This window comes from Cavia porcellus, unplaced genomic scaffold (genome assembly GCF_034190915.1).
Source record: "Cavia porcellus strain 051 isolate PalLab524CR breed Dunkin Hartley unplaced genomic scaffold, mCavPor4.1 scaffold_1, whole genome shotgun sequence".
NCBI lineage: Eukaryota > Metazoa > Chordata > Mammalia > Rodentia > Caviidae > Cavia > Cavia porcellus.
Genome location: NW_026947484.1, coordinates 89,749,733 through 89,771,403, shown reverse-complemented (window position 1 = coordinate 89,771,403; position 21,671 = coordinate 89,749,733). Strand labels below are relative to the sequence as shown.

Genomic DNA, 21,671 nt, shown 5'->3' with positions numbered 1-21,671 from the left:
TTCTGTATTTATTTATATTGTTTTCCCATTTCCTCATTCTTTCAACTCTGGATCCTGTATATGTGTGGTACACGATATATAATCTATATCTTTTGGCAGACAACCATACAGTTTTCACTAGTTTTTTACTTTTTTAGTATGCTCAGAGCCCCCATCCAATGATTTTATATCCACCTAGTCAAGCAACCACAAATCAAAAATAATTGAGAAAAAATCATGTCTACTGAACATGTATGCTTTGATTTTCTTGTTATCACTACTTGAACAACTATTTACATAGTATTGAGTATTATAAGCAATGTAGAGTCAAGATAAAATTTACAGGAGGGCATCTGTACGTTACATATAAAGGACTTGAATGTTCACTGTGGACTTTGGTATCTGAGGGGAGCTCTGGAATTAGTCTGCGTGTATACTCAGGGGACTTTATTTGTCTTGTCTCCTTCAAGAAATTTTAAACTCCTTTAGGTCAGAGATTGGCTTATGTTACACTTTGTCATTCTCCAGTATCTAAGCAAAGGTAAACACTTAAATACAAAATGTGTTTTGATAGACTGAGTCATTCATCCATGAGATAGAAATTATATGGAGTTTTATATTAGATGCTTCAACTGCTTTTGCAAGGAACACAAAAGTCATTGCTTTGGAAATAGACTCAATACTGAAAATTTAGCAAGTAAGCTCTTAACCCATTCTTAAATGCAATTAATCTAAATACACCTGATTTTTTTTCCTCTGTGGATAGTTTCATCTTTTCACTGGATCCTGATGGGGATTAATGAGACTTTGATTAGATCATGAGACCTATAGATTTGTCTTTGAGAAAGAGGCCATCAGGATATGGTAACATACACCTGTAATCCCAGGATGTTGGAGGCTGAGACAGGAGGACTACAAGCTTGAGTCCGGCCTGGGCTATATAGCTAATTCAAGGCCAGCCTGTACTTAAATAATGAGACCCTCACTGTCTCCAGGGGAAAATAAAAGAGGCTGTCATGGAGATGGCAGAGTTGAGAGGCATAAATCTGTAGATGGCAGTCTGCAAGGGGAAAAAAAGAGTCATATTTTCAGAAGAAAAGCCTTGGAAAATGTGTTTAACTACCTTATATAGAAAGATTTATGAAACTGAAAGCACTCAGATAGCCAATGAATAAAGTGCAGAGAAAGCATTTCAAACTCAGCACTGCAAAGTTAAACCATAAATTTACTATCTTTTCCCCCTTCTTTCATTGCTGAACAGCATTTTCTCTATTTCCTGCCTCCACTTTCTCTTCTAAAAAAACTCAAGAAGACAGTCCTGCAATTCACATCAGGGAAATCCTTCAGGATGGGACATCTCAGAAGTCTCTTCCATTCTTGATATTTTTGCTTGATATTTTGCTTGATATTGTGGTTGCTTTAACCTCGCATTCCCAGAGGTGGCAGGATGACTGGCCTATGTTGGTAACATCAAAACTGTCTTGAGTTAAAGTCACAGTGTTACTTATACCAAGCTTGAGTGTGACTCCATGAATAGGGTCAGACAGAAAGTGAGAAAATAAATAGGCTTAGTGTGTTTCTAGAACCCCCCAACTCATAAATTCTCTCCAGGAGGAGTTCAAACTGCTGAGTGTTACATCATCAGAAAAAGCATTTGTGGGCTAGAAGGGTCTCAGGAAGCCGGGCAGCCCAGTGCAGGCAGCTGTCTGCAGAAATCAATCATTTCAAGGGTTCCATGAATAGCGTGAAGTACCATCTAATAATCACTTCTGTCTGCATCAGCATCTTAAGATTTTTGAAACTATGAAGATTTTAAAATTGCAGTACTTGTTTATTCTTAAGAAGAGAAGGGACAGGTGGGAAAATAATTTTCATCTTGGATCTCATCTCCTAACAATTTTTTCCATCCCTTGCACGGTGCAGCTTACTTTTTGTTACAGTGTTTGCACTGAAAAGGAATCATCATTGTCCAGGAACAAATGTGGTCTTTTCATATTATTTGGGCGAACAGCAAGGCGTCAGTGAGTTGGTGGCAGTACAATAGCTCACTCAGGCTATTGCAGTCTAACTGTAGACATGTTAATTAATATATTTCTCTGACACCTAGGTGATTGAAATAGCAATTAAAGAGTAATTAAAATGTTTACTTCTTGTAGGAATGTCAACTAAGATGTGGAATATAGCAATTACCTATGACGGATTAGAGGAAGATGATGAGGTCTTTGAAGTAATTCTGAACTCCCCTGTGAATGCAGTTCTTGGCACAAAGACAAAAGCTGCAGTGAAAATTTTGGACTCAAAAGGAGGTATTCTTTTGATCCTCATCTTGAAATCAGGAGCAGTCCTGGCGCTGTGGCTGCTTGCTTTCAACAGCCAATGTGCTTGATAACGCCTTCAAATCAAAATGCTTAATTTCTTGTCAAGAAAGCAGCCTCAGTCGTGATGTAGGCCCTTTATTCTAGTTTCTGCTTCATGTGGTTTTCCTCCTGCTAAGAACTATCGCTTGAGAAAAGCAACAAGTCATTGCGGTGGTTGTTTTTCTCCTAACCGTTTGTTGTTCTCACCAAGGGGGAAACAATGTTGGTGAGAATCTAGCGACAATTATTTTCCCTGAGAGTTTGGAAGGCTGTAATTATCTTCCTCTGTTAAAGAGAGCTCTCGGTGCCTAAAACTCAAGCCCCACTGTAATGTACCAGGAAAATTCTAAGGGAAGAAGTGGAAGAAAATAGATGTGAAGATACAGCTGGCTCAGGGATTCAGGAGCAGCTGGATGATATTAATGAATGGCTTTGGATTGCAGAGCCAAGCAAGCCCAGAGTAGTGGATGCTAAAGACCAACCTGTGAACTAAATAAAATACAGACCAGCCAAAGCGCTTGGTGCTCTGAGTGTTTTCCTGCCAAATCCCTTCTTTTCGTTTTTTTTTTTTTTTTTTTTTTTGTCTGTTTAGCATTTGACAAATGTCCAGTCCTGTGCTCCATTTTATGTCCCCATGTTTATACCTGATGTGTCCTGTGGTCTATATTTCTTTCCTGTCTGGAATCTGCTGTCTCCTCTTTGGCTTCTTTATATTATGCATTTGCAGAGCACCTGTCCCTTCTACCTCTTTCCTCACCAAATTTATTTCTTTTCCAGTAGAAATTTCTGGTCACATTAAATACACAAAGTGTGTGAAACGCATACTTTATATATGAAATATAAAATGTCCTGGACCAAGTATGAGCCAGTAGTAGAGAGCTTACCTTGCATGTACAAGGTCCTGGGTTTGAACCCAACACCAAAAAATAAATAAAATATAAAATGTAAAATAGAATAGTAAGATGAGCGTTCTGGAAATTAGACTTTTTCATATCATCCCCAAAATATTAATTGGCTAAATTTCCCATAGAAGCAGTTCTGTTAAAATTTACTAGGTATTTGTTCTGTAACAGTTTAATGCAAATTTTTATAACTGTTAATTGATTCCATGGCATCTTTTAAAATCTCCAGTCTCTACGCCTAGCAGATCAGGGAAAAGCCTCCAGAAGATCAGAAAAAAAAATTTTTTTTGAAGTGCTTGTGGAATAATATTTGACCAAGGAAGAAAACTGATACATTGAGGAGAATTTATAATAGTAAAAGGTGGAATTTCCCAAGTATATAGTATGATTATAAAATCATGACAACGATTTTCATTGTGCTTTTATGAAATCAGCTTCATGACTTTATAATCACCCTGTAAATGTGCAGAAGGGCACCACTTTCCTGGATAGAAACTGATGAGGAGTAAGGAGTTTCTGGCAAATGGCAAAAAGACAACATCTGGTGGGAAATGCATCCATCTAAGTTTAATGACAAGCTGCTCCAGGAGCTGTGTCCATGTGATCCCTTATCTCTTTGTGTGAGACATGCTGACTGCCTGCCATCTTGCATGTCTCCAGGACAGTGCCATCCTTCATACTCCTTCAGCCAAAGCAAGCACCATGCCTGGGAGAAGGGCATTTGGCACCCACTGTCCCCAGGTTCTTCCTCACCCACCACTTCTGGCTCCCTGCATCTGGAAAGAAGACCCCTTCCATCTTCCAAGCAGCTTCTACTCACCAGGGGAGACACCCTGGGGGGCTTTGATTCTACAGCTCTTTCTCAAAGGAAGCTTAGGACCCGTGGGAATGGCAAAGTGGTAAGGATGGGGACCTTCTGGGGGTGCCCATGTTGGATACATATTAATAGGCGTTGTGAAATAGGGAAGAAGCTGTTTGGAGGCTCAGAGTGAGTGGGGCCGTGATTCTCTGCAGAAACATGCAGTATGTGATCTTTGTATACAAAGATCATGATGCTGCCTCACTGGGAAGTGATAGATATATTGATTCATTGTTATGGATTGTGCTTGTTTCCTCTTGTCAGCAAGATAAACAGGGAAAAATCAGGGAAACTAGAACAAAAAAAAGTGATCCATTCGGGTATGGAAACCACTGTGGTTTTGACTTTGAATAGGATAGTGCTCCAGCAAAATACACTCTCATGGTTACATGTGTGTATTTTGAAACTTTGTGTACTATAGAAGTGCTAAACCGTAAAGAAATCTTTTCTCCCTAAATTGGAACTATGTCTGCATGAATCAACACAGTTGTCAGTGTGATTAGACTGTGTGATTTTTAAAATTCCAATGACTTTTGCTAGTTAGAGAAACCAAAAGTGTAAAGGACCAAATTGTATTTTGAAATAGAAGGAAATCTTTCAAAGGGGGAGGGTAACGAAAGAAGGGAAAGAAAAACAGCAAAAAATGAGGAAAGAAGGAAAACATGGAAACAGAGCTTTGCAAATGGGGAGGAGAGGAAAGTTTGAAGGGAGGGTAGGCAAAAGAGAAAAACACAAACTATGTGATGAACAGGTATAAATTTTCTTTGATAAATGTGATCATTGTGTATATCTAAAATGTACCAACAAAAGCTAATTAAAAATAAAATTCCAACAATTTGAGCAGGAAAAAAATCTTAAGAAACGTGTTTGAATTTTTTCAGTTCTTAAGATCATACTGGAAAGGTTTACCCTTTTGCTCATTTAAGGCATTTATTGTCCTTGTTGATTTCAGGTTCGTCCATCTTCTGTTTATAGAAATGGAACAGACATCATCTATAGTGTAAGTATAGGCAAAGAATTGCTAAATTTCTTGTATTTATGGCTGCAAAATATTTACTGAAACGATTACTGTATATGTTTTACAAATGTGTTATCCAATTTTTTTATTATTTGTTTTAGAAGACTGAATGATCAGGGAAAAAACCTTTCATCTTTTTGCTTAGACACAATTTTTGAACTGATCATTTTTATAAAAATTTGTGTTCACTGTCTCGATGTTTTACCATATTATTGTGGTTTATTGGCTTCCTTAAGTATCATGGAATGGTTTCCTTGAAACTGGAGGGTGACAGTTTCCCAAGTCACAAAAGGAAGACCAAAGTAGCCATCATTAGTGAGCCAGAGAAGACAATCCAGGTGACAGAGCTGCCTCAAGCAGATAAGGTGGAATCCACAACTGACTCACACTTCCCCAGACAGGTAGGAAAATCTTCTTTCTCTACTATTTACTTCATAACAAGTCGTTTGCTGGGCCATAAACACACTTAATTTACAAAATAACCTCCAAGCCTAGGAACAGTTTACTCAACACTAATACTGCCCAACAAATGGAAGTCCAATGGGAATAAGTGTTTTCGGTATACATTAAGTCAATTCAAATTGCCTCTCTTCCTCACAGGGCCAGTCACCCTCCTTTCCAAAGGACTGCACTGTGGACTTAAAAGGACTCTTTCATTTTGAAGAAAGCATCCAAAAGCTGTATCAATGTGATGGAATTGCTTGGAAAGCCTGGAACTCCAAAACCAAGGTGGGACACGGGCTGCAAAGCCACACGTCTTTACTGGTATATGTCTTGTGACAACTCATTAGTGATGAGCTAGCAGTTGGTGTGTACCTGCCAACTCGTTCTGTGTCAGCCTGCCCTTACTATTCCTCGGAAGGCCACATCACAAAGTGCATTGTAAAATCAATACACTCAATCAATAAAACTTAAGAAGATAATTGCTTATTTTATTTACTTATCAAAATGTCAAAGGCTTAACATTGAAACTGCTGACTGAAGAAGTGTTTTCTGTAGGAAATCATTGCATTTCTGAAGATGGAGAATTGGAATAAGCCTGGCTCAGGTGACAAAAGTATGCCACTAAGGCCAGGAGATTCATGGGGTCCCTCGTGCTAAGATCGGCCTCTAGACTGTAAAGTGCATTGTGATGTGAACACAGACAACTGTTTTTCAGGAGGTGGGGGACAAATCCTGCCCAGCTGGATGGCACCTTCATGCAGGCTACTGTCACACCTTGATTACAGAACAGAAAAGCACCTGGAACATGGCTACTCAGACTTGCAGGGAACAGTAAGCAGCCCCATGTCACATTTGTTGACGTTTGTTTTCTCATGGAACTAGAGGTCTGCTCCATTCAGTGAACAAGTAATAAGTGTAACACGTGCCTGGGTTTATTTTAGGAACCTGAAGGGAGTTTTGTGGTTCAGAATGGATTTGTGATTGACTTTGATATATTTTGACTTTGCTCTTTCTGGCTAACAAAGCTGTACTGTTGCCACATTTCTTTCTTTTTATTTCTAGCTTGGTTTGTTTTCAGAAAGCCGTAGAAGCTTTTCTGAGTCAGCAGCATTATAGATTCTGATTTCACCTTTCTCCCCTTCTCCTTCTCCTGGTCCTTCCCTCCTCTCTGGCTTTAAAATATATAGTAACAAACTATAACATCCTATAATATCAGGCCTCTAGCATCAATGCTGATGAAGCTTCACAGATTGGACAGAGGCTCACTGGGTAATCGAACAGTCAGTGAAAGGTATCTCGTGGTCTGGTAATGACAACAAAATTCATCTAGTTCAGATGTGCTTTTAAAATGTGCATCTTAACTCTCCTTTCTATTTGCCAAACTGGATATTCATCCATTAGATATTAGGACACCTAGATATTAGGAAAATTAAAACACCACCAAGATTCCATTTTATACCAGGAAGAATGGGTATCATCAAGAAATCAAATAATAACAAATGCTGGTGAGGCTGCAAGGGAAAGTGAACTTGTCTATACTGCTGATAGAAATGAAAACTAGCACAACCCCTATGGAAATCAGTATGGAGATTCCTCAAAAAACGAAAACCAAGGTTCCATTTGACTTAGAGATTCCCTAGGCATCTTCTGAAAAGAAAGCCATCATATTACAGTGATATATGTATAGCTATGTTTATAGTAGACCAATTCTTTGTAGCCAAATCGTGGAAGCAGCATCATCAGCAGATGACTGCATAAAGAAAATGTGGTATTGACACGCAATGGGGTACTATTGTGCCATAAAGAAAGATAGACTTGAGTCATTTGTAGGAAATGGGTGTAACTTGAGACCATACATCAGACACACCATCTCAAATATCACACGGTTTCTCTTACACAAGCAAATTAAAATTAAAAGGTAACTGATGGGAAGTAGGGAGGTAGATTTTTCTTAAAGGAAAAGGGAATCAAGAGATGGAGGGAGTGGGACAGTGTCAGGGAACGGGATTAAAAATGAGCTTAAGGCATGTTTCATACATGTACCAACTCCCTACAAGGGAGTAAACATTGTATACCACAAATGTGTACTGATCGAAGTAAATGTAACAAAATTAAAATCATAGTGAAAGACCACCTCATGCCATTAAACAGTTAAAATTATAAAACACAACAACACCGAATGTCAATAGGGTGTAGAATTCTCACATGCTGCAAGGAAAGTGTAGAATGGTACAGCCATTTTGTGAAACTGTCTGGACATTTCTTAGAAAGTTGCATACCCTACGGCCTAACCATTCTACTGTAAGGTATTTAGCTGAGAGAAAATATACGCAAAAGTACAAAATAATTTCATAGTGATTTTTATATTGATAATAATTTGGGTTGCTTTTTGTTACCTACTTGTAGAAATACTTCACATTTTCTGCATTAACAAGAAAACAAATCGCATTTTTATATAAATTCTTTTATAAACAATAAAATGTACTACTGAGAACTTCAGCAATGTGGATAAACTGTAGATAAAATAATATATAGAGAAAGCACAACAGAATGCAGCCTTTTACATGATAGAATGAGTAATGTGTGATTCTATTTCTTTGAATAGGAAAATCTAATGTATGGTGTTTCAAATGGTAAATAGTCATCAGTAGAGAAAACAGCACTAAGGAATCTTCGAGACTAATAGAAATGTTTTATATTTCTCTGGGTAGTGGTTACATGGATGTATATACATTGCCAAAACACATCAATTGAATATTTAAAGACCTATGCATCTCACTGTATGTAAATTATACCTAGATTTTTCTTTTATTTTATTTTATTTATTTTTTTTATTTTATTTTTTTTTTTTTTAGATTTTTCTTTTAAAACAAGATCTTACTATGTTGCCTAGGCTGGCCTCAAATTTCTGAGCTCAAGTTCCTCTTGCATCAGATTCCCAAATCTGACTAGGTTCCTGCCACTGTACTTAGCTTTATACTTAGATTTTTAAAAATTTAATCAAATGTTTAAAAATTGGGCATATCAATCACTTTTTTCCCACAGGTGTATTTCATATCCTGCCTATAAATGGCGTCACAATAGAGTAGCTTTGTGTATCAGTAGCTTTGTGTAATCAGTAGCTTTCAAACTTTTTGTTAAGAGTATGATATAAAGCCGGGCATGGTGGCTCATGCCTGTAATCCCAGCACTTGGGAGGCTGAGGTGGGAGGATCGTTGCGAGTTCGAGACCAGCCTGGGCTACAAAGTGAGTTCAAGGACAGCCTGAACTGCACAGTGAGACCCTGTCTCAAAAAAAAAGAGTATGATATAAAAAAATGTTAAAAACAAAAAATGTTAAAATATTTAAAAATCTTGTAATCACTGCTTAAATATGAGACGTGATAAAAATTACAGTGAACTTTTAAATGCAAAAGCATTTATTACAGTAAAAGTCACATTGCCATGAATTCCCCTCAAGGTATTTACCCTCCTTTCAAACACATTTATCCCAACATTCTTGCCACCTCCAGAAGTAGTTTTGGAAGTCCTTTCTCCAAGTGTCTTCAGGATCCCTGTCATGGCTGCTTCAGAAGTGTCCTGAATCAGTTTTATTTACAGCAGTTACCGTGCCAGAAGCAATGTGTGACCCAGAGCATTGTCACAACAGAGGATCAAATTATTTGCTCATTTCTCAGTACATTCCTATGCACATCACTTCTGTCAAATAAAAGGATTACAGGGTGTTCTCATCCGTGTTATCCAGCAATTAATGGCAATGTATCTTTTTCTATAATTAATTTTTATTTGGACATTTGCCATATTGTTTGTATATTCCTATAGTACTATATATTCAAAGAAAAATAAGATGTTCTTTAACAAAAACAAGCAGATGTCCCACTGTCATTTAAAACTTGTTTTAATGTATTGAAAGCCCATGTAGTAATAGAAATATCTGTCCTTTTACTCCTTTAAGAGAGATTTTTCACACAGTACCTAATGCTATCTGACCAGTATACTACCAAAGGGAGACTATGGCTTCTTTACTGACAAAAATGAGCACAAATGCACTAATATTCAGTGAAGCTTATGAAGATTAAATTTTTGCTAATATTTATTGCTAAAATGTAAATAAACACAGTGTAACACCCAGCATCAAATTTGAAAGTAGCTTTATCTTCCAGTGGTTCTCAAAGTAAATAACTATGCTGGTCTCTAGTGACACTTACACTGGTTCTTAATGCCATGAGAGAATGAAACACATCATGTACTGAGAGATACCTTCCCATCTACTCAATAAATGTCAGTGTGAGGCTGCCAAGTGTTTTTAACCATAAAGGCTATTCTTTATCATGGCATGATGGTCTTTTAACTTTTTGGTATCAACAATCATTTTTTACAAAATAATGACAGCTGACAGTAATATTGCTGATGCGTTTTATTGACAACCTATACCAGTCTCCCAGTATTTTTTTAAGTTCATTTTATTGATTCATCCAATTGCAGCTGGCTTCCAATGTTGAATAGAAAGGCTAGTTATAGTTTCTTCTCAGATCTATTAAAATGACCTAAATTAATTTAAAAGTTTATCTACTTAAGACCTTATCTGCATGACATATTCTCATGTACATGTATCTGCATGACATATTCTCATGACTTACACTCGCCCGACCAAGTTCTGCATGCCTTCTCGCCAATAACACCTTACTTTCAGTAAGAAAGTAAGTAATAACACCTTACTTTCAGTAAGAAACTGTCTTTGCAGTTTCCCTAATTCTTTCACATGTCTTAGTTATGTGATCCTCCCATCACTTCTTTGAGGGAAGCGAGTTACAATTTACAGATTACAAAAAAGTTTCAAGGAAGCAAAATCTCATGCTCCTTGTCATTCATCTAAGTAAGTAAAGGAAAGAGACAGAAAGGATCGCCTGTTCTGTTGTACCCCTCAAAACAGAAATCCAGGGGATTTCTGTGATGCTGACGAGACTGTCTATTTTAACTTTGTGTTGGGCTATTCTAAAGTAATAGTCCAACATTATGTTTTGAAAGTTTTTGTATCATCCACAGCAAAACAAAACAAAACAAAACAAGATTTTTATTAAATTATGGATCCTAAATTTTCTTTGGATTTGAATTAAGCTAATCTTTTGGAAAGACCTGTGGTAAAATCAAGCTCTGAATTTATATGTTCATTAGTTAGACAGATATTTATTGGACACATTGTACTAGAACTGTCTAGACCAGACCATGTTTTTAAGCACTATTCTAAATAACAAATAAGTTCTTATTCATAAGGGAAGTAGATGCTATAATTCTTTGAATTCAAATATCTTACATGGTAAATGCTAAAAGCTACATTTTATATTAGTAATCTTGTTTATCCTGATCATTTCTTCCCATGACCCTGTCCCACAAAGTTCTTTTAAGAATACGAAATTTGCTAAATTCAATAATATAATTTAGTATTAATTGAGTTATCTTATTATCGGTCCAGTTAAGAAGTTCCTTGATACTCTCTAATCCTAGCTAGAGAGCAGAATGAGGCAGGAGGTTTGCAAGTTCAAGGCCAGGCTGGGTGATTTAGTAAGATCATGTCTTAAAATAAGGGATACTTCAGCATAAGGCCCTGGGTTCCATTCTCAGAGGGAGAAAAAAATCCCTACACCTATATCTAATAGCATGAGTTGAGAGCAATATTTGTTGAGTGAATATATCAGAACATATCTGGCATTTGAATTAAGTCATTCATAGTTTTGAATTTGAATTAAGTCATTCATAGTTTTTAAAACTATGAATGAAAAGGTATTTTGTTCTGGACTGCATCATTATAAAATCTATCATGAGACCTGAAATCTCCAATTTAAAGGGTCTATAACTAACAATTATCATATCTAGAAGTTTTACAACTGTTATTGTTCAAATTGTTTAAATTCTAATCTCAGGGAGTTGTTTCTAACTGTAAAACTATTATTCTTTTTTGATATAAAACTAAGACTATTTACTCTTTTAGAAAAAAATTTAGGGGTAACTGGAGCTTTTCAAATATATTTTATAAAGTGTCTGTAAAACAACTCAAATTATATGTTAGTTATTTACCATATTGATTAAGAAATTATCTACCTATCAAATATCATTTCAGATGGTATTTCAGAGTATGAAGGAGAAGTAAATATATTTACTCTGGAATATATTTTTATATATAACCAGAGATTTTAAATATAACCGGAAACTCTGATTTTACTTTATATTTTAAACATTTTTATATACACATACATTTTTTCTCTCAGCTTCTCACACTGAGACAACATAACGAGGCAGTGTAACAATGTTTACACTGTGGGTCTTTTTATTTCACTAGTGAATATGGTCTCAGGTTACATCCATTTTCCTATAAAAGTCTAGAGTTTATCCTTCTTTATGGCTGAGTAGTACCACATCTTTTTTATCCATTCCCCAGTCAATGGGCATTTAAATTGTCTCCAAGATCTGGTAATTATAAATAGTGCTGTTATAAACATCGGTGTACCTATATTGCTGTGGTGTGTTGTTTTTAATTCTTTTGGGAAGATACCCAGAAGAGAAATAGCTGGGTTGAAAGGGACCTCTAGTCCTAGTTTTTTTTTTTTTTTTTTTTAATGGCTTTCTTTTGTCTTTTTTAGTCCTAGTTTTTTAAGGAATCACCACGCTGATTTCCACAGTGGTCGCACCAGTCAGCTTTCCCACCAACAGTGGAGAAGGGTTCCTTTTTCTCCATAGACTGCCAGCATTTGTTATTGTTTAATTTCTTGATTATAGTCATTCTTTCTGGGGTAAAGTAGAATCTCAGTGTTGTTTTAATTTGTGTCTCTCAAATGACCAGTGATGCTGAACATTTTTTCACATATTCATTTGCTGTTCATGTTTCTTCATCTGAGAACTGTGTATTCATTTCAGATGCCCATTTTTAGATTGAGTCATTAAATATGGGAGAACTGATTGTTTTGAGTTCTTTGTGTGTTCTTGATAGTAATCCTTTGTCTGAGGTACAGCTGGCAAACATTTTTCTCCCACACTGTGGGCTGTCTCTTCATTCTGTTGGTATTTTCTCTTGCTGTACAAAACTTTTCAATCGTGTGAGATCCCAGTTGTTGATTCTTTGTGGTAGTTCCTGTGTAATTAGAGTTTTGTTCATAATATCTTTGCCTGTACCAATATCTTCAACTGTCTTTCAGAAGATTTAATGTCTGTTTTAATATTAATATCTTTAATCCATTCTGATTTTTGCTTAGTACATAGTGAAAAATATGAGTTCAAAAACTTTTATTTTATTTTCTTGGTACCAGGGATTGAATTCATGACTTCACATTTGCCAGGTAGATGCTTATGCCGCTGAGCTAAATCCCTGGCCCAAAATTTTGATTTTAAATATTTAATTGAAATAATATTTGCATGTTTCTCCATTATGAATTTTATTTCAATAGGGCAAGAAGAATGATCACAGTCATACCATTAGTCATAGACATTTTTAAAAAGTCTACCAGCAGATTAAAAGCAAAATAGAAAATCATCTTATACCTTTGGACCAATCATTTTAGGAGGAACATTTTTGGGTGGTAAGGCCACCACCTCAATAAAAGTATTCTCTAACTCAAGTTCTTCTCTGTCCATGCAATATATTCTTGAATAATTCTTTTCACCTATTACCCTTATAATTCATTGTTCCCCCTTCTCTAACCCTGTTGGCTGAAAATGCGTATTTTCTTGGGAATTGCCAGTTCCTCTAGGAGGTAGAGATCGTGGTTTAATACTTTGTAACCTGGGATTTACCTTCTTATCAGGCATTTTAGAAGATGATTTTAGATTCTATAATTGGAATTAGTGTGCCTATAGTATGGTTTTGATTTGGCCTTAGAACCCATTACTCGATTCTTTGCTGTTTCCAGGGGCTCTCTCACTGGCACACATACCCCAAGGTCTTTACAGAGGCTATTTCACTTTATCCCTTGTCCCTAATCAGATTACTAGCTCCACTCAATCTTTATCTCCAATCTCTTTTCCTCCCCATTGGTGCTGTATTATTTTTCTAACCCAAAGGAGCCAGACTCCTAAAGTAGGCAATTCTTGAATTTACATATTGTAATCTCATCTGCTCATTTCCTAAGACAGTCACTATATACTTGGTAATTCTATTATTACAGATCGTTATCTATGAGACCATTTTGTCTTCCCACAGGAGTGTCTGGAACCCCTGCTGGCCTATCATCCTGAAATGTACTGATACTTAATCAAATACTTAAAGATATAGATGTTTATTTCTATAGCCAGGTTTCTGTTTTTAATTCTATACTTTGAATGCCTTCACATTTCAGAGCTATGAAAGGATTTTTATTATATATTTATATTAGTATCTATGTGTTTCTCATTTTTATATGAATAAATACATGTTATTATCTGAATAGATAATATCTACCACATTTTATAGGCATAGGAGCAAAAACAAATAGAATGAATTTTTGTAGACTAACATTTTTGAGGCTGAGGGTGTGAGACAAGTTAACTTCAGCAAAAACATTAATTAGTCTTGTAAGGGAATTCAGGAGTTCTGTAAGACGCTGAGAAGCAGAACAGGAAGTGGAGCCCTCACCTCCCATCTTCACTCAGGCCTTCCCCTGGCCTGCATCTAACACAGCTGTTAAATTTGCATTTATGGCCACAACACATAATTAGGTGTGATTCAAAAATATGGTAAATGTTGAAATTGGAGAAATGTGTTAGAGTGAAAGATACATTGCCATCAATCCCCCTCAAAATACCCTCACATACCCCATTATTCTTGCCCTGTCTGAGGCAGTTGTGAAAGTTCTGTTTTCTGAGTGTCTTTAGTTGCACTGTCACTCCTGAGACAGCCTCGATGTCCTGAATTAGTGTTTGCCTTTCATGGCCTTTTGACTTTGAGGAAGAGCCACATCCAGTGACTCAGGTGGATGAGGAACACACTGTAACATTTTATTTGACAGAAATTGCTGTAAATGTTTGATGGAGGAATGATAAAAAATACAGTGAATATTCAAATTCTAAAATTTGATTATAATCACAAATGCATTGCCATTAACCCCCTCAAATAATCCCTTTGCTCTAAACACACTTATCCCGTTGTTCTTGGACATGTGTTTCTTACTATAGTGAGTTTATTCTTAATTCAAGTGTTCGCCATTGTTTCAGTCACCGTTTACAGAATGGTCGTGTTGAGTGTGAGAGTGAGGGGAGGGAAAGGCACCATCATACTTTCTGTGACGTCAGAGAGGAGCTGATGGTAAACAATGAGTTCAGAACCAAGTCTGAAACCCAGATCCAGCAGACTTCTGAAGCAGCTGGGGGTTGAGAGAGTCAGGGAGAGACTTACTGCGAATCTCGAGAGGCCTGCAGGACACCACTGTGTTACAGAGCAACATAGTCGTGTAATGAGTACAAAAAACAATCATTAAGAGTCAGATAATATCCCAAGTAGTGACAGAAACAGAGAAATAGACCTAAATTTGGAAATACATAGGCAAAAGGAATATAATATAAATCAACCATTGTCTAACCTTACATGAAATGTTAATTTTGCTTCCTTTGCTTTCATATTAGTGGATAGTGACCAAGTAAGAAAATCATGACTTTTTGTTTGTTTTTTAAAAATATAATAAAATTCTTTTTAAATTCCATTTTAATTGAAAAAACTATATTTATGGCATACAATGTTATGATATATGCATACATTATGTTTCTTGTATGAAATATTTTTTAAGGAGGATGAAAAATGATCTATTGGTTTTTTACTAAAAGTTTAAAATTTTTAATAAGCTCTGGCAGGAAACTACACACAATCAAATATTATTTATAGGAATAATTCAGCTACCAGAAATTCATAGAGAACTCTATTTTGTTGGAAAATTTTAACCTGTGCTCATAAAAACAGATGCTGTAACTCCTGTCAAATATATGAAGATTTGACAATAGAGGGGTTATACTTACTAAGTTATTTTGCTAAACACATCGATTTCAAAATTTAGACTTCAAGTCATCTTATCTGAATAACTGGGTTATCTTATAGATCAAATTAACTGTGTAACTGCCAAATATATACCAGTTAGGAAAAACTTGAGACAAGTAACATTTTGGCATGGACTAATTAATCTTTATAACTAGGCAGCTGCCAAATTTCCCAATAAGATATCCAAAATCTACTGGACTGTACCTTAAAGTTCAGATATTATTTTTAAAAAGGGGGAGGAGAACACTTCCCTTGCCGTCACCGACTTCCAACCCCGTAGGTACTCATGAAAGTAAAAACAGTATTAAAGCCTCGAGAAGTTCTTTTTGCATATAAACCTTTGTGTGTGAGAGTGTATTTTCAACTTACTTTTATTTTTGCTGTGTGTTTTGCATGAGCAGAAGTGTTAACTCCCTGTGACCGACTTTGCTGTTCTTGTGTGTAGATATCTGGGCAACCTTGTGACAGTATTCTCCAGGCACCACATGCAGTGGCTCTGGGACTTCGGCAGGAGGAAGCCCTTTTGGATAGGCAAGTATCTGTGCTGCACTGAAAAGTACTTGTGGTTTGCAGTAACAGGAGAAAGATGGTTAGGCTAAGTACCTGTCTTCCAAAAGTCACCTTAAGTCCTGGGGCTGTAGCTCAGGGGAAGAGCATGTGTTCAGTCTGTGCCAGCGTTGGGTTCAGTCCACAGCACCAAAAAATAAAACTCACCGGAAATCTTTTAACACAGTAGTTTTCAATTTTTGACATCTATCCCAAAGATATAGAGATGTGGTTAGACTGATAGCTAAGAAAATTCAAAGGATGGCATTTCTAAAATGAAAATAGCTAATGTAAGGCATTAGCTATTACAACCATGGCAAAATACCTTATGTTTATCTAATAACTGACTCAAAAATAAATTGATATATTCTATATAAAATCTAATATATTGCATTTGTAACAAGGTGCTAAGTAACAAAGCAGAGTCCACCATTCTATGAAGTATGAAATCATTTAGAATGAAAAAAAATTCAAGCCATGCATGGTGGTACATTTCTGTAGGCCCAGTCTGGGAGGCTGAAGCAGGAGGACCAAAAGTTTGAACCCAGTCTCGTCACCTTAGTGACTTTGTGAGACCCTGTGTCAATATAAAACATAAGAAAAGACCTAGGTTGCTTAATGCAAAGGTCCTAGGTTCAATCCCCAGCAAATCCCAGCAAAGCAAGCAAATTAATTAAATTTATGTGTAGGTAATATACATATAAATATAGGGATATATGCTAGACGTAGAAATGATTCATCTTGAATAAAAAGTTATAGGTGGGGCTGGGGATTTAACTCAGCGGCATAAGCACCTACCTTGCAAGCAGACAGTCTTGAGTTCGGTCCCCGGTACCGATTAAAAGGAAAAAGACAAAAAAAAAAAAAAAAAAAAAAAAAGTTATAGGTGCTCTTAACTTTTTTCCTTGTTTCTGAAGATTGTATTATTTTCTAATTTTGGCTATAATAATAAATTTTTAAAAACCTCCTGACTGATGTTAACACTTTGTTATCACAATGTACTTACACATAGTATTATTTGATTGATAATTCAAGTAAACCATCCAGAAAAAAATGAGGTATTCCTAACTGGAAATATTTCAGTTGCTTTTACCCCAAAGTATTGACTGTGTCATTTGGGAGTAGGTAATGCTGTGTAGTCAGGACTGTTTTTATGGTCAAATTTCAGTTTCAAGATATCAGAGGATTTGTATTACCACCCCCCCCCCTTTTGTTTCTACTATGAATGAGAGAGAAGGGGGAAATGCCTCTTTAAGCAACATTACAGAAGCTTCACAACATTAAAGAGTAGTTTACAGAAATCGCCAGGAGAAGAAGAAAGGGATGAAGAGAAAAGCTGCTTTTCCTGGGAATTGTAGCCAGACTAAAGTTCTAGGCTAAAAAACAATACACAGCCAGGGATTTAGCTCAGTGGCATAAGCGCCTGCCTGGCAAGTTGAGGTCATGAATTTGATCCCCGGTACCGCTGGAAAAAAAAAAAAAAAGAATACACAGTAATCTTTTAAATATAAAAACTAAGACATCTAAATAATGAAGAAGAAGAAAAACGGACAAGGAAATGTTTGCTTCCCTGTGATAAGAACTCCGCCTGTAGGATAACATAAATGATAATAGCTATCACTTATTAAACACGTGGATATGCCGAGTTTTCTAGGCATTATATAATTAAATCCTCAAAACAGCCTTACATGTACTATTTTTGTCTCCTTTCCTTAGGTGAGAAAGTAAGACTTAGAAAGGGCAAATAAAATGGCCAGAGCAGCCAGCTCACAAGTAGTAGAATTAGACCTGGTACTTAGAGTCGCCTGATGCCAAAGCTTTATACCCTTAATCGTGTTTTATAGTGCTTTCTGTTTCTACTATCTTTTTTAGAAATTGGCCCAACATTAACTTGTGCTTAGAAGAGTAGAATAGACTTGGTATCTACATATAAATGTAATATAATTTTCTGGTACATTCTTTTGGTCCCACTAGGTTTGAATGACCAAGAGCACGCTGGCCTCTGGGAGTGGACTGGTGGTGAACCTGTCACCTTCACCACTTGGAAGAGAGGGCCACCTCAACACTCCAAGTTTGGAAGGAACTGTGTTTTGGTTCAAAGACAAGGGAGATGGCAAACAAAAAACTGTAGTAGAGGGAAAGCTCATAATTTTGTGTGCTCAAGGAAACTCTAAATGTAACTGGTTTTGCAGGTGCCTGCCTGAGATTTCTCACCTGTTATTAACAAGATTTATGAATATCGCACCACAGAAAGCATCTCGTCATGACTGGATGGTTACCCTTTTGTAATCTTGTAAGAATAGAACCTAGAGTAATAATTTCAGGAAGGTTATTGTAAGGTATACTTGTTTCAGAAGACATGCATACTCACCATGCCCCAAATCTCAGGCAGCATCAATTTTCTGATCCTTGGATTCCTTTTATTTCCGTTACCTCAAATGAGCCTTGTATTGTAGGTGCTACTACCATTGCAGTATAAGTGAAGCTCATCTTACTGGTTCATTAAACCCAGTTTGAGGTGCAAACAGCTTGTTTGTCCCTTGGTAACTTCTAAATGTGAAACCTAAAATTTGAAACTGTGGATGGAAAGAACAATTCTCTTTCTGATGGAAAAATTCTTGGAGATAGAGGCTCAAAACTGCAAAGGTGGGAATTCAGGAAGCTGCCCACTATTACTGATGAAACATCTATATTTATCAGTACAAATGTTGGCATTGTGCCACTCTAAAGCTAAAGATTGGGTTTCTCCAGAGTCATGAAAAATTTTAAGAAACATAATCTCTCATCAGTATTTATCGTACTGACTAGTATTTCTCAAGGACAAATGGAATAAAGGGTGTGTGTGGGAATGATAACTGGTATATGGAAGAAAAATACTGCTTTCTGAGAAGCAAGCCTATGAATTATGCTGATGAATAAAGAAAAGTAATACAGAGAACAGCTATTAAAACATGTCTACTCAGAATTTTGTTGCAATTTTGAGCCTTTAAATATTATTTTCAGAAATGCTATGTTAATTGGATTCTCTAATGGAAGAGTACCTTAATTTATAAACTGAACTGCATGAATATTTTTATAGCAATAAAGCATTTATTGTATCACCCACAGAATACCTTACTAAAATTAAGGTTTAATCATAGGAAATCAGATCCTTATTTTTGAAATGTTTATCAAAGATTTTCCTCTTTTTATAATCACTGAAAAATAAAGTTGTATCAAATGTAAGTTGCTATATGAGTGCCAATGTAACTTCAGAATTAAAATTGGGTTATTTAATATATCAGGGCTTTAGTGCAAGCCTTTTTGATAATAATACCTTTTGTGTTGTAGACACTAAAAGTGGTTTAAGAAAGTTATTCTAGATCCTGGATATAAATATATGACAGACTTGTTTTATTTCTGTTTACCTATCAAAGTTTTGATTAATAGAAAATGTTACATAGAGAGGTACATAAGACTCAAACCTTCTGTCTCTTACTTAAATTTAAATATATAGTAATTGTAAAGTCTGGAAGCCCCTTACCTTAAATATGTAAGGTAGCCTTTAGATTGGCATAATGCACAGGTCTCCTGTGCATCCCCTGGTGTACAACCAAATGTGCTAAACCTACCCCTACACCAGCTCCAGGACAGATCCTGTGACCCACTGGCTTGCAGTGTGCAAAGGTAGGATTTAGTATAAGGAAAAAAGGAATGTGTCCTAGGAGGAAAGTGAAAGATCAAGAAATTCAAGGGCTACTGCTTGTTACCAATATTCTGTGAAAACTATTTAGAATTTGAAAGCTATGTCAACTTAGTTGGGTAGAACTTGGTTGGCACGGTAAATCTGTAACACTTTTCTGCAATGAAAAATATCACAACATAATTGCAAATGATGACATATAAAGAGAAAGCTTTAGGTTTTACAATTAGAAATACCAGAAGAAAATTTTTTAAAATATTCCTGATCATGACAATAGTCATCAAGTGAGGAAATCCAAGTAACTGAAAGTTGAGTAACTCATGCTGAGTTCTAGACAATATTCACTTTCCTACTTTATTGTGGTCGAGGTTGAACTCAGGGAAAGAAATAGATGATTGCCAAATGTTCTCTGTATCCTAACTGGTCATTCATACACTTTTGGTTCTGGTGGGAATAGGAAGAGAGGAAAGATAGAGATGAGTGGAATGAGAACGGGGAGTTATAAAAGAGAAAAGGAGAGACTGGAGGAAGGACTGGTGGTAGCTCAGAAGGAGACCTGAATGTCACCAGTTCTCTCCCCAAGCTTGAGTACCGCCTTGTGAAAAACTCCCCTGTATCCAAGGGCACGTAATTTTTCAGAATCTTCTGAATTTTGGTCTTAAAAAACACATAGTATACATTTGCTAGAAATAAATGTTTAAAGCATATGATAATCATTTCATCTCCTTCCAAGGAGTGGTAAAAATAAACCAGGTGATACTTATTTGCATTTCTGCTTTTGCTTATTCTTCATACAGCCAAAATATATGCACCTATTTTAATTAATGCTATGGTTCTGTTCAGTTTCAGCCATAAACTGGAGTTAAGTTCTGCAAAAAAGCACCATATTAAAGTACTGTAACTAGTGCTGTATTGTAATTAATAAAGTAAAATTATTTCTAGTTCTCAGATATTGTTTTAGTTTTTCACATTTGTCTTTTTCTTGTGAACACAGGGGTTTGAGGTCTTAATGATTAACATGTCTCCCATCTTTGCTGTTTAGATCTGCTTTTAGTTATATGAGTTTCATGCATCAGTAGATAATTCACTTAATAGATTGAATATACATTGTCAGCTCTGCACCTATCACTGTTTTAAATACTAAAGATCTGATAGCATGTGGGATAGGAAAATAAAAAGCATAAAAGTATAGTACTCTGGGAAACTGAGGCAAGAGGATTGTAAGTTAGAGCCCCACCTGGGCAACACGGTAACTTAGCAAGAGCATGTCTTGAAAATTGAAAAGTAAGTAAGTAAATAAATAAATAAATAAAGGACGGGGGTATAGCATAGTGCAAAGTCCTAGGTTCAGTACAATACTGCCAAAAAGGAAAAATTTGAAAGCATAGCACGATATGCAACTTTATCAGGGAGGAAGTCACAGCAGAAATCAGTGTGTTATTCTTTTTCAGAATTGGACGGAAGCACACTCAGATACAGACAAGTCAGGCTGAGTTTTGCTTTCTTTTTCTCCCGATTAAGAAACTGATGCTAATTTCCTGAGTTTATAATCAGATCAAAGTGTTATTTATAGTAGCTGTCTCAAGTTTCCTGTCTCTGGGATCTAGTTTGGCACCAAGTTGCTTATGAAAACTATTTAAAATCTATTTAATTGCATTTATTAACAATTACTTTTTCAAAAATTGGCAGCATGGTGTGTGTCTGTACCTTAGAAATTTAGGGAGTAATAGAAATTAGAGAGAATTTTGATATCATCTTATCCAACACCCTAATGTTAAAATAAAGTCTGAGGTTCTAAGAGATTCAATGTTAAGAAATCAGCACCAGATATGAGGTCTCACTATTCTGCATAGCTATTATAATTCTGTAAGATGGTTTTAGTACACTCCA

General features: G+C 36.1%; 1 protein-coding gene across 9 annotated transcripts in view; it reads left to right on the top strand.

The window, feature by feature from the left end:
• Frem1 (FRAS1 related extracellular matrix 1) overlaps nucleotides 1-20,729 on the top strand; it is a 146,762-nt gene extending 126,033 nt beyond the window's left edge. For 8 of the 9 annotated variants that reach the window (XM_063251355.1, XM_003472257.4, XM_063251359.1 and 5 more), the window contains 8 exons: nucleotides 2,136-2,285; nucleotides 3,899-4,137; nucleotides 5,050-5,097; nucleotides 5,352-5,516; nucleotides 5,716-5,844; nucleotides 6,275-6,390; nucleotides 15,999-16,084; nucleotides 18,074-20,729. In XM_063251355.1, the coding sequence (XP_063107425.1) occupies nucleotides 2,136-2,285; nucleotides 3,899-4,137; nucleotides 5,050-5,097; nucleotides 5,352-5,516; nucleotides 5,716-5,844; nucleotides 6,275-6,390; nucleotides 15,999-16,084; nucleotides 18,074-18,273 (1,133 nt within the window). In that variant the 3' untranslated portion in view covers nucleotides 18,274-20,729. The remainder of the gene's footprint in view (nucleotides 1-2,135; nucleotides 2,286-3,898; nucleotides 4,138-5,049; nucleotides 5,098-5,351; nucleotides 5,517-5,715; nucleotides 5,845-6,274; nucleotides 6,391-15,998; nucleotides 16,085-18,073) is intronic. The other variant, XM_063251353.1, reaches the window with a different exon arrangement.
• Nucleotides 20,730-21,671: the final 942 nt, after the last annotated feature.